The 13,102-nt window shown below is 42.3% G+C and overlaps 2 protein-coding genes across 2 annotated transcripts; one reads left to right on the forward strand and one right to left on the reverse strand.

Moving 5' to 3' along the window:
* Positions 1 to 1,766: 1,766 nt before the first annotated feature.
* On the reverse strand, positions 1,767 to 3,567 carry LOC106085944 (geranylgeranyl transferase type-2 subunit beta). The gene is made up of 2 exons (XM_013250430.2): positions 2,786 to 3,567; positions 1,767 to 2,720 (listed from the first exon to the last, which is right to left on the reverse strand). Exons 1-2 carry the CDS (start codon positions 3,399 to 3,401, stop codon positions 2,293 to 2,295), a joined length of 1,044 nt encoding a protein of 347 aa, XP_013105884.1. The 5' UTR covers positions 3,402 to 3,567; the 3' UTR covers positions 1,767 to 2,292.
* Positions 3,568 to 5,204: 1,637 nt separating this feature from the next.
* Positions 5,205 to 11,064, forward strand: LOC106085955 (nuclear transcription factor Y subunit beta). The gene is made up of 3 exons (XM_013250441.2): positions 5,205 to 5,964; positions 6,021 to 6,556; positions 10,107 to 11,064. Exons 1-3 carry the CDS (start codon positions 5,911 to 5,913, stop codon positions 10,744 to 10,746), a joined length of 1,230 nt encoding a protein of 409 aa, XP_013105895.2. The 5' UTR covers positions 5,205 to 5,910; the 3' UTR covers positions 10,747 to 11,064.
* The last annotated feature ends 2,038 nt before the right edge of the window (positions 11,065 to 13,102 follow it).

Consider the following 13,102-nt stretch of genomic DNA (forward strand, 5'->3'; position numbering starts at 1 on the left):
CCATAGCACACGTAAACAATGAAAAATGGCGCGAACTTATTGTATACACAAAATAAGAGTTGAACTAATCATTGATTTTGACAGAAAGTGCGCTCAATATTTTGTTTTTGGGCAACTGTCACTGTAAATGAATATATCTTGCATACACCTTTGTTTTTTACCAATATTATTACAATAACCATATATCAGATGTGCCATGTAAACAGGTCTTTACATTTTTAAATTCGTCTTTAAGCGCAGTATGCACCTCTGGCGAAATTTTCGTTACCATAAGAAATGCATTACCGGTACCGTTACCAAAAATTTCGTTTGCTGGTACGCAGATTAAATGAAACTTTCTTTGCGTAATGGCCGGTACTATGTTCGTTTTTCCCGGGTGAAAACACATGGTTTCCACGGTTACTTTTTTGAAACACTTCTCAAATCTAACATAATACTTTTATAAAAAATTTTCCATAAGTAATGAGGGAATGTCCTTCTGAATGATATCAACAAGTTCTTTTACTTCAATATCTATTATCTAAAAAAGTAATCATGAACAAATTTCGCTAAAAGCGAACATAGTACCACCCTTTAGGGAGATTTACATCCCGGAGGCGGGAAAACGGCACCACATCCTGCCCAAGGAATACAGGACAATTTGTATCTCATCACTCGTATTTATGACCCTAGAGAGACTACTTGAGACGTATATTATCTGATTTTCCAATTGACGCTCTTTCGAAAGAAAAACAATGAACTTCGACTTCGGCCCACGTGAGTTCGAAAGTGGTTACGAGGTGCAAGTAGTTTATTCCGGCCATGGGAAAAAGCTGTAAGGCCCTGCTGGGTCCCGAGGCATTAATGGTAGAAGGGGAACAGGGCGGTTGGAATGAAACCTACCTTGGACATGTTTCTTGGTAGGGTGGACGGTTACTACGGCGAATACGCGAATGTGGTGTGGGCTAATAAAGCATGATCTCTAGCTGCTAATAGCAGTCCTCGTCTGTGATGATGAGAAGGAGATGGAGACGCTCGACCCGCAATTGCGAACTCTTCTTCTTGCGTTCTGCCACTTAGCAACGTAAAATCTTTGTCGCCGTTCAAGAGACAGAGGATGACGGACTTATGCAAGATCTGTGATGACGAGGGGGTGATGGAAACGGGCTCTTCAGTCATTGACCCGCAATTGCCAACAATACTTTTCGTGCCTGAACTGCCGTCTAGCATTAAGCCCCCAGTCAATCTAGTCCACGGTTGTTGTAGTTGTAGCAGTTTTCTGTGTTCTATCTTTCGTCTGCTTGATTCTGTTGAGTGTAAAGACCCAGGAACTCTGCGACTAAGATGGGGTGTGTCCACAGGGATCTGGGTCTGGCTGGGCAGTTAAACAGGTATCGTGCGGTACCTGGTTACAATCGGGACAAACATCTTGCACGTCGGTATCAATCCTTGCTCTGTAGGAGTTGAGGCGGCTGCATCTGCCGGAAAGTAATTGAGCCAGAACCACTCTGGTTTGCAGGGGGGGGTCAATTTCTTCAGATGCATTGGGAGGCAGTCGTACGTGTTCGTCTAATCCACGGTATATGCTTGAAGTGATTGACTGTATTCTCGTATATGAGGGCTCGTTTATATTCCGTCCTTTACCTTTCGTTTTTGTCTTGTGCGTTGGTTACTTTTCCATTGTATTTTTCGTTCTACCGATTATTTGCCTTTCTGGTGCGTCACTCCAGTATCAAAAATTCACTTTAACTAATTTTTGGTATTATAAAATTTCATATATTTTTGTGTTTGTTTTCTAATAAAGTTATAATTAAAATTACTTGATCTTTACTATGGATATACTTATATACGCATAAATGCAAAAATAATAAAGCTAATATTTTGTGTGTTTTTGTTTGTTTGTATATATATAAAAAAAAAAATAATTTATCTATAAAGACCTTGTTTACAAAATATAAGAAAAGAGAAAATCCAATTTTTATTATTTGTTTGTAAATTGTTAAGAATTTTAAAGTATTGCATTCCATCTTATCCATAGGATAACGATCCTAGTTACCGTGAGAGAAGACTGAACGCCAAGAGCTTTCGCAAGTAGAGAAAAGAAATGCAAGTTGAGGAAAAAGTTGTTTTAAGGTGCATCAAATTGAGATAGATAGAGTGTGTGAGTGAGCTGAGTGTTGTAGTTGTTGAAAAATAATTTTCTTCCTTTTCCTTTAGCATACGAGTTTGTTTTTCTCCTTAAAGCTTTACTTCTTCGTCTTTTTGTTTCATGTCAAGTGCCAACCATATTAAGTGCCAATTTGGCATAACAATTTAAGGCCTTTCCAAAATTTGTGGCTTTATCTGCAAACGATCCATTACATACTGAGGCATACATAGTGTGGGATTTATGGTTTTCAGACCCTCAAAGCCTAATAATGATAAGGCGCCTATACCAAACAAGGTATGGAAAATGTCGGGTAGATTACCCGTGCGGTCAGCAAAGCCTCCTGTCTCATTGTCTTGGCAAGAGAGAATAAATTGTTTCAGTTTATCGGCACTGATCCAATGCAGACGTCCCATTATGGTCAATGAAGCCAAAACCCACCAAGAGTAACAAACATCGGGTAGTTTTTCAGGGCGGCCATTTAGACCTCCAGAAGGCAATTGACGTTCGCACAACCACCAGCCTAGCTTATCAACATCCAGCAAATGTAGACGGTGCGTCAACGATAAAAATCCCACACAGCAATAAATAAGACCTGCAACATGCATGAACACACAACGATAACTCTTCGTTAGACTGACGAATGAATGACTCACTCACCTGAATGTGATTCTGCTCCCGGCTTTGAACCAAATCCCCCGTCTGTTTCATTGCAACAAGACATAACAAATTGCACCGCCTTTTCCACATCTATGGTTGTGGCCAAATCCCTTTTCAAAAGGGTCAATATGGCTACGGCACAAAAGGAAAAGCGTGTGTCGACTTCTCCCCAACGATCGCCAAAGAAACTGCCATCGAGCTGTTGCAATGAAATCACATACTTGACCACGGCCTCACAATCTATTTCCTGTAGAGAGTCGTAAATACACAATATCTGCACTGCAGATAAAGTATATAGTATATGGGGGTCGTGACCTTCACACGGCGCGAAACCACCTGTCGTCGGGCACTGGCAACGCTTGATGAACTCAATTATAGAGTTGCGGTCAAGGCGGTCCAATTGATTCATTATATCCAACGCAGTGACGCCCCAGTAAATGCCTGACATGCGTAGGAATTCCGTCATACAATACTCATAGTCATCCTGGTCTTTGCCATGATTTTCAATGTATTCGACATGTTTCCAAAAGTGTAATTCTTCGGGTGTTCTACTGGCTGCATCGGCATTGGAGGAGGAATCTAAATTCGTTGCCTTTGCAAACGATGTAAAATCCATGATGTGGGACGTGGAAAGGGTCTAACTATGGTAAATCACAACAGTTTTTACACACAACTGGACTGGAGCTTTAGTTTCTAACTCTGTTCTAACTTTTCAATGTTAAAAAATTCAATAATATACTCAGTAGACTGTGTGCAATTAACCAATTAAAATTATTTTATTTGACAAATACATGACACATTCAAGGTAAAAAATAACAGCTGTTAACAAAGGATGAAATAGGGTATTACATGTAAGGTCTGTTCGCATACTTTCCAGTAGAAATTTGTTTTACAAATTATCTTCTTCAAATGTATGTGTTTTTTATTTGTATTTTCATCATTAGAGCACCATTTTGTTGCTTATAAATGGAATCTCAAATCAAATAGAACTTCTTTTTAAGATTTTAGAAAAAAATCACAGCTGTGTTCTCAAGCCTTTGACATTTAGATAAAATTGTACTCACCTGTTCGCGTGACCTCACCTTATACGTGCGTGCATATCGAAAAAATATCTGTCAAAATCAGTATTTGGTGCAACTCAAGGCGGATTTAAAAAGGTGGTCTCACGCGAACAGCTGTTAGCAGCCGGCCAGATTTGACGGTATTACAATGACAGATTTTTGTTTGAATTCTCTTTGTTGTTGTCTTCTTTCTTTGTTGTATTCTTCTTTCTCGTCTACGTCACGTCCCTCGCTGTAACCATCCCAACTTATCTACATGCCTGCGGAATTCCCATGGGCGCTGCTAAATGATCCCTTAAGACAGTGCCCGGCTACAGTTATTCAGTCATTAAGGCCAGCAGTTCCTTGGTTGTCTTCCGATTAATGGTACACCAGACTGTCTTCGCACTCCGGCATCCATGAACAGACCCCCACTTCGCAACTTCCTTCGACAAGTGACACGTATGCAACTAGTACGTTGCCTGCGAATACGCGTCTGGCCTTTTGTTTCCCGGAATACCTTTGTGTCCGACATGTAGTGAAGCCGAAGTGTATCCAGGGATTCGAAAACTCAGCTACACACATCGACCTAATTGTCCTCGAACTCAAGGGCTTGAGGGCCGAAAACGACAAATATTTTCCCACCCTACAAGACCGTATACTTGTCCGGTAGTCTCACCAACACACCCAATCAAGTCCCAGACACCATCGTGGAACCATCTGTGAAGACCGAGGTTTCATTCTTCTAAGACACAGCATTCGCCTCACTCTTCTCTTTCAGTAAAACGAATCTCGGGAACTCTTTCCCGAATCGGTACCGGTGACACGCAGGATTCACTAATAGAAGGTTAGGTCACATGCAAAAACACAAAGTGGATAGGCCCCATAAACATCATTAAGGATGTCAAATCTGACGATTGAAAATGTCATTACATAGGAGAAAACGTAAACAAAGAATGAATGTAAAAAGAGAACAAGTTGACATCCTCAATGCCGAGTACTGCCAAATATTAAAAAAAAAGTATATCGGCTGATCGCTTGGCTTAACCTTATTCAGTGAATCCTGGGTGACACGCATGGCTCAATCAAAAGTTTCCTGAGCGACAAGCTCATTTACGTCACCGCATCCAAGCCGCGTTCCCTCAGCCTATGAGCAACCTTTGTGGGGCAGAATTGGCTAGATTCTTTTTAAACTACTCTTTAAGATATCTTTCCTGGGTTTACCTATATAAGCAATGCATATATTGGCCATTGCGGATACATAAAACAAAGAGTATTAGAATGATTCAGCACAAGCATAATCAAATTTTAAAGTGTTTATGTCCTATATAATAAAGCATTGACGAAATACGAACATGTCGAATTGTCAACGCCGTTATATGTGTCGGCCTCGTTTTCTGTTCCTTTTTACGTCTTGCCGCTCTCGCTCTGCCATCGACAAATTAATTTACATAAAATTAGGAATTCAAGTGCAAAATCCAGTACTTTTTATATTCAAAATTCAGTTGCTTATAGCAAAAAGTGCATTTTTGAAAGAGGCGAGTTGCTTTTGTAAACAAAAATCGCTCTGATATTTTGCAACCTGGCTCTATTGCATGAAAAAGAAAGAAGTTACCAAAACGAAGGCAGGGCGAAGAAGAAGAAGAAAGCAACAGAAGAAAAAGAAGCAGCGGAAATTGTTGGACGGCCACTTCTACCACCTCCAGCGTTTGGGAATTGGGAAAATCACAACCTGAACTATATCTTTGGACAACATATCCATTGGCATTCGACAGTTAGGTGAAGCCTAGAGACTGCCTTGCTTCAAGGTTGTGTTAGTGCGTGTACTTTGTGGTTGTGTTGTTGTTGTTGTTGCTGTGGGAGCTCATCATAATTTGGAGATCTTTTCAATAAAAAACAAAAGTGAAATTATTTTGCCAACACACCCACACCATATGGAAGGCATTTGAGGAGCAAAAGGCAAGACGAACAAAATTCTCTTAAAGATTTTTGTGGATTTTTTGTTGAAATAAGGACGGACGGCTGTGGTTAGTTGCCATACTCAAGTCTTCAAGCAGTTGAAGAGTCTTTGTGAAATTGTGGGCCATGTCAAATGGTGACGATGTGCTAGACAATTGGGAAGAAATTGACGAAGCGAGTGTAAGTGTATATGAATCATATTGCGAGAATTTGTATTATTTTATCTGTAATTACAGTTACAATCATCTTTGCAAAGCTCAAAAGCCTCAAAGCAAGAAGTTGACAACTCGAGCACTAGTACGGAAAAGATCACCACCTCCTTAGCCACAAATAATTCCGAATTATTTTCTTCATCATTTAATAGTTCGTCATCTTCAAAACAACCCCAACCCACACAAATGAAACTGCTTCAACGCTCCTCCACGACAACTGCTCAAGAAACTTCTGTGGTTAATAACACATCGCAAGCCTCACCGACATTAAATCAGAATTTTGCCAAATCTCCATTGGACAATATGGCTTCTACATTTGAACCGGTCATGATGGTTTTGCACAAATCCGTCGATGAATATGATTCAGCAAATTATACTCAACCAATTGTCAATCAGACGGTGAAAATCTTAAGACGTCCCACTCAGTCGTCAGAGCCGCGTAACAATGGCATACGTCCTAAGCAGCCAATAAAAACGCTCAAACAAAGGGAACAGGAATATGCCGAAGCGCGACTACGGATATTGGGCTCGGCGAAAAATCCCGAGGATGAAGAGCAACGGTATGTTGAAAGGTTACGAATTTGTACATAATGGAAAGTTTCTTTTAAAGCTGAATGTATGCTCTCAAGCTTAATCTATTAAAATTTTGAACTTTTTAAGTGTTATAAGTTAGGTGTGCAACGTAAGGATAATTCAACAGGTTCAAGGAACATATTGTCTGCATAGGCGGAGCGATGAGGACTACGCTCACTAGGGCACTGGAGACTATTCTAGATATCCGACCCATTGACATAGAGATTAAGTGTGAGGAAGCCACTGCGGCTATGAGACTTAAGGCGATGGAGAATAGATAGAGGATACGATGGATGAGCATAGGAAACCAGGAAAGATGAGAAGAGATTTTCAATCGGATAACTGAGATGACACTTGAGGCGAGACACTGCTGCCGGAATTGTTATTGTCATCTGGGAGATCATACTTTACAGATGGATCAAGGCTAGAGCAGAGTGAGTCTCGGGGCCTACATTGAGAAACCAGAGACTGAGATCTGTTTTCGATTATCTGACCATAATACAATCCTGCATGGAATAACTATGAGCATCATATAGGCTGGAACTTTTAGCTCCAATCTGTGTGATGTTTTTCACGAGGAGCTTAGCTGGGAGCTACCGGGGGTGTCCACAGTTAGCGGAGAATGGAATGCTCCATAGCTGCAACTGTAGTAGCGTATAATCAACGGTATCGAGTGGAGAGTCTCCGTGAGAAGCCGGGTGGCACCGGCTTTTGCTTAAATACTGAGTGCATATGATGCTCGATACGACAAGGCGAGTTATTAGCGCCTTTAAATAACTAATGGTCATCATGTTCCCGGAACTATCGGTCGTATAGATCGGAACGAGCTTGTTTGCCTATATGAGCTTGACGAGGATCGCCACCTCCACATGCAAATGTGGTTACAACAACTACGATCCTATAGGCAGGGATCTGAGCGATCGCGGTATGCGTGAGGTGGTGTGTTCATTCGAGGACGTCGGGTGTGAACAGCTTTACGGACAGTAAACTGGCCATCAGGGCAATAACAATCAGGACGGTAAAGTCACGAACAATCTTGGAGTGCAAGAAGGACACATCGTTTGGGCGCCAGAGCATAGCGGATAAAGGGAGAATAAAAGAGCAGACGATTTGGCAGTGAAGCCCAGAGGACTGCCGTCAATGAACTTGATTAACCACAAGCCTTTCGGGTCGGCGCAGTCCGAGTTAAGGGCGTGGTCGTCGAATAGCCATAGGGTCGGTTGGACCGCGAAAATCCTTTTGGGAGTACTGGATCGTGAGAAGACGAGGCTTATACTAAGAAGACGAGGCTAATACGAGCTCACTTATGCAAAATCGATGCAGCAAGTGAGAGAATGTGGGGAAGATGATGAGAAGTTAGAGAATTTCCTATGTCTGTGCCCGGTTTCGCGGCTAACAGACACCGGAACTTACGGGGGGACACAAAACCAGACATTAACCCACTTAGGGGCGTGGTATGGAAAACAATTAAGTATTTTGTAAGTAGCATGGAATTCCTAACTTTGTTCGAGGTAACTTTTGTAATACTTAGAGCGCACAAGAAGCCAATTACTGGCTTAGGTGTACGTCGATAGTGACATGCGGCGGATTAATATCCGCACCCTCTTTTCAACCTAACCTAACCCAATTAGTGTGACTTTAGACCTGGCAAATTATTCATCGCCTACTGAAACCTAAAAAAACCAAGGCAAACAGACCGACGCCTTTCCCAAGCATTAAAAGCTAATCAATTGAATGTCTGAGTTTGTTATCCCAGCCAAACGTCTACTAGGTCATGTTATAAGAATGGAAAAAGAAGCTACCACCAGAAAGACATTTCTCAAGTGAAGGTAGATATCCATAAGTGGAGGTATATATTCATAAGTGGAAGTATGTATTCATAAGTGGAGGAAGATATCCAAAAGTGGAAGTAGATTTCCATAAGTAAAAGAAGATATCCATAGGTGGAGGTTGTTGTTGTTGCAGCCACATTTTATTGTGGAGGTAGAGATTCTCGTCAAGCTCCTGTAGGTGGGTAAGCTCGTTCCGGTCCAAAGGACCGATCGAAGCGGGAACAGGTTGGCCATTGGTTATTTAAAGCGCCAATAACTCACCTTTCCATACCGAACATCATAGGCACCCAGTATTTGTACAAGAACCGGTGTCGCCCGTTCTCACTGAAACTCCACTCGATACCGCTGATTGTCCGCGACTGCCATTGCAGCTACTCCGTAAGGAGCATGCACTATCCGCAACCTGTGGACGCTCCCGGTAGCCCGCTGCTAAGATTCTCGTGGCAGCAATGAATACCACACAGGTCGGACCTCAGTGTTCCAACCAGTGTGGTGCTCGCAGCTATCCCATGCCGGGTGTTGTTGTAACAGTGTGGTGTGTTGTTTTCTCTTTCGTCTGCTTGGTTCTGTTGAATATCCAGATCGAGAAACTCTGCGACTAAGGTGGGGTGTGTCCAGAGGGATCTGAGTCTGATTCGATTGGGTCGGGCTGGGCATTTAAGCGGGTGTCGGTAGATATCCATAGGTTGTTATTGTTGGAGCCATATTTTTTATGTGGAGGTGGCGATCCTCTTCAATCTCCTGTAAGTGGGCAAGCTCGTTCGGGTCCAAAGGACCGAACGCCGCGGGAACAGGCTACCCATTGGTTATTTAAAGCGCCAATAACTCACCTTGCATTACCGAGCGTCATAGGCACTCAGTGTTTGTACAAGAATCGGTGCCGCCCGGCATCTCACTGAGATTCTCCGCTCGATACTGCTGATTATCCGCGAATGCCGTTGCAGCTACTCCGTATGGAGCATTGCCCTACGCTCCCGGTAGCTCGCAGCAAATATTCGAGTGCCAGCAATGAATCCACTCGCGACTGCTGATTGTCCGCGACTGCCATTGCAGCTACCCCATAAGGAGCATGCACTCTCCGCAACCTGTGGACGCTCCCGGTAGCTCGCTGCTAAGATTCTCGTGGCAGCAATGAATACCACACAGATCGGACCTCAATGTTCCCGTCTGTGTGGTGCTCACAGCTATCCCGTGCTGGGTTGTTGTAGTTGTTGTAACAGTGTATTGTGTTGTTCTACATTTCGTCTGCTTGGTTCTGTTGAATAACCAGATCGAGAAACTCTGCGACTAAGGTGGGGTCCGATTCGAGTGGGTCTGGCTGGGCAGTTAAGCAGGTGTCGTGTGGGTGTAGTTATTCATAAGTGGTGGTAGATATTTATATGTGAAGGTTATATACCTAAAAATTGGATAAAATTCGCGCAAGTCTGAATGAAACGTTGAAAAAAATGTTCTTCGTTCGACCACGGAACAGTAAAAAAATTCGTCTTTGGTTACCCAAGAAAATATGGAGATTTTCAAACTGCTTTACGTCTTTGTATGCATGCTTTACGTCTTTGTAACAACCTTGTTGAGTTAGTTTGAAATGTTTATGAATATGCGCACATTCCCTTTGCCCTTCTCATGCCATAATAAGTTTGCAATGTGGCTGACTAATAGATCTCGATTGCTTTAGACATTTTTTTAAAATTTTTGTTTTCTTTTTCAGAGCCTCTTCATCACCGATTGTTGCAACATGTGTAAGTAACTCAACACCAGCAACACCAACATTGGCAACAACATCTATGACAACAACGGCATCATTTCCAACAACTCCAGTTAATGTAATTGGAGCTTCAAAAATCAATTCACCCAAAACTCAAGCAGTTACTGCTTTTAATAATCATTATCAATATCAACAACAGCAGCATCTTCAACAACAACAGCAGCAGCAGCAACAACAACAACAGCAGTATCAACAACAATATCATCCTAACTATCAGCAACAAAATTTCTTTTACAATCAGCAACCACAATCACCTGCCTACAACAACAACAATCGCACATTTAGCAGTATGCCTTTGTTGGGGCATGGCCCCATGGGTGCCATTGGACAGCCAGCACAATATCAGCCACAGGCACAGCCGCCAACGCAAATGAAGATGTCACAGCATTATCACAACAAGTCATCACAGCAACAGCAGCAGCAGCAACAGCAACAGCTTCAAAAGCAACAACAGCAAACCTGGTCGCCCGTTGTTGGCGGTAGCGTCTCATCTTCGGCAGCCTTAAGGCAACAGCAAAATGAAAATTTATTACGCTTACCCAAGGGTCCCGATGGCACCATAGGTTTTCAAATGCGCCGGTAACGCGATGATAGCCCTCTGGAACAATGCCCAACGGTAGCCAAAAATCCACAACTCCTCAACTACTGCTAAATTGTAATATTGGGAAGCGTTTATTAAGCCACTCACTAATCGTTTATTCAGCGACTACTTGGTTTTGTGTGCAATGCCAAATTGATGCTTAATAAACGAATTGTAAAATAGGAAACGCACCTACTATTCCCTACAGTTCGCTGCCGTTTATACTACTTCTACATTTAACTTCTTTAAAAACAAAATTAACAAATTGGTGTTTCATAAAGGGGGAAAGAATTTCCCAACTAAAAACAAACAAACAAGTAACTCTAACTTTGTTTAATTTGATGCTTTCTTTTAACCAACATGCCTTTTCCCTTCCCCTTGCATCCCCTGCTCCCTCATTTGTTGCCTACAATTGTCCTATTTTTGCTTTCCCCATACCTCCTCCCATCCACTATCCTCTCTACAATGCTATACGCGTGTTTTGTTTGGTAACTATATTATTGATTCAAATTATATAATTTTTTTACTTTATATGAAGAGCATATTGATTATATAAAATATTTTACAACAAAAAACGAAAATAATTATTTAATTGTTTTTGTCATGTGAAATTGATGTTAAGGACATATAACAAAAATGTATGAAGTGAAAAATGTCCATTGATGCATTCGGTCTGGGCAACTGTAATGTTGCTGGTGGTTGAGTGTCAACTTGTCTAAAAATACCTTGCAGTTTATTTTTCAGATATGAGTGACTAAGACTATGACTAAGACTGATTGCGAGAAGGCTTTTTAATAGGGGGAATAAAACAAATCTGGCGCTGACTTGCGATCTGGCGAAATTATCAAAGAGGATCGAGTGGGTCTATTTTGCAAGCCACGAAAAATCAGCGATATCGAGACTTCTCTCAGTGAGAGACCCGGCAACACCACTCTTGCTTATGTATTGAGTGCCTATGAAACCTGCTATGGCAAGGCGAGTTATTGGCCCCTTTGGCGGAGCGAGCTTGCTCACCTATGAAGCTTGACTAGGATCGCTACCTCCACATACAAGAATGCGGCTACAACAACAACAGCTGTTTGTGGCTTAGGTCATGATATCGAAGAGAAAGATAGGTGGCGATTCAATTCCTGATTTATTTTTAAGAAAACTTTTATGAATTGTTAATTTTGTAGCGTTTTAGTCATATATGGTCTAACGACTTGACTAATAAATGAGCAAATTAAATTAAAAAATATGCAGCGCCGATGTGGACTCACCAACTGACCAGCACACAGTGGAATAACTTTTAGATCTGTCAAAATGCCGCCCTACGCACTGTGCGGGCTGTCTCCTCAGTTCTGCAGTGGACCACCGGACAAAGATCCTACCCTTGCGTTGGCACAACTACATGCTGTCTATGAACTATCCACTGGGCTGCTATCGCTGCAGAGACCATACCAATCACCATCTTGTGGATAGGTAACCACCGCCCAGAGATGTCAGAATGTTTCTACACGATCTAGAGTGTGAGGCTCAGTTCTACAAGATAAAACCTCTAGATTTGGCAGCGTTTCAAGCGGGTCTAGATAGCATTCACGCAGACATGGTGGAAAAAGCGGTGAACAGCTACCGAGTGAACGCGGGCTTTGGAGATTAACCGCCACCTATTGCACCTGAAGAAGTTAGCCTCCCTCGGTAAACTAGAGTAGTTGCACTCCAGCAAATGCAGCCACCTCAACTTCTACAGGGTAAGGACTGAAGGATTGAAGCCACCGTAATGGATACATGTTTGAAATGTTACATGAGATCACACGACACATGCCACCTGCTTAACTGCCCAGCCAATCCTACTTGACTTAGAACTAGATTCCTCTGGACGCAGCCATCTCAACTTCTACAGGGTTAGGATTGAAGCCAGCGTATTGAATACAAGTTGGAATTGTAACGTGGGATCACAAGACATATGGCACCTGGGATCACACGACACACGACACATGCCACCTGCTTAACTGCCCAGCCAATCATACTTGAATTGGGACTAGATTCTTCCGGACGCCGCCATCTCAACTTCTACAGGGTTAGGATTGAAGGATTGAAGCCAGCGTATAGAATACATGTTGGAATTGTAACGTGGGATCACAAGACATATGGCACCTGGGATCACACGACACATGCCACCTGCTTAAATGCCCAGCCAATCCTACTTGACTTAAAACCAGATTCCTCTGGACGCAGCCATCTCAACTTCTACAGGGTTAGGACTGAAGGATTGAAGCCAGCGTATTGGATACATTTTCGAATTGTAACCTGGCATCACACGACATATGCCAACTGCTTAAGTGCCCAGCCAGTTATAATTGATTTAGGACTAGATCCC

This window comes from Stomoxys calcitrans, chromosome 3 (assembly GCF_963082655.1).
Source record: "Stomoxys calcitrans chromosome 3, idStoCalc2.1, whole genome shotgun sequence".
NCBI lineage: Eukaryota > Metazoa > Arthropoda > Insecta > Diptera > Muscidae > Stomoxys > Stomoxys calcitrans.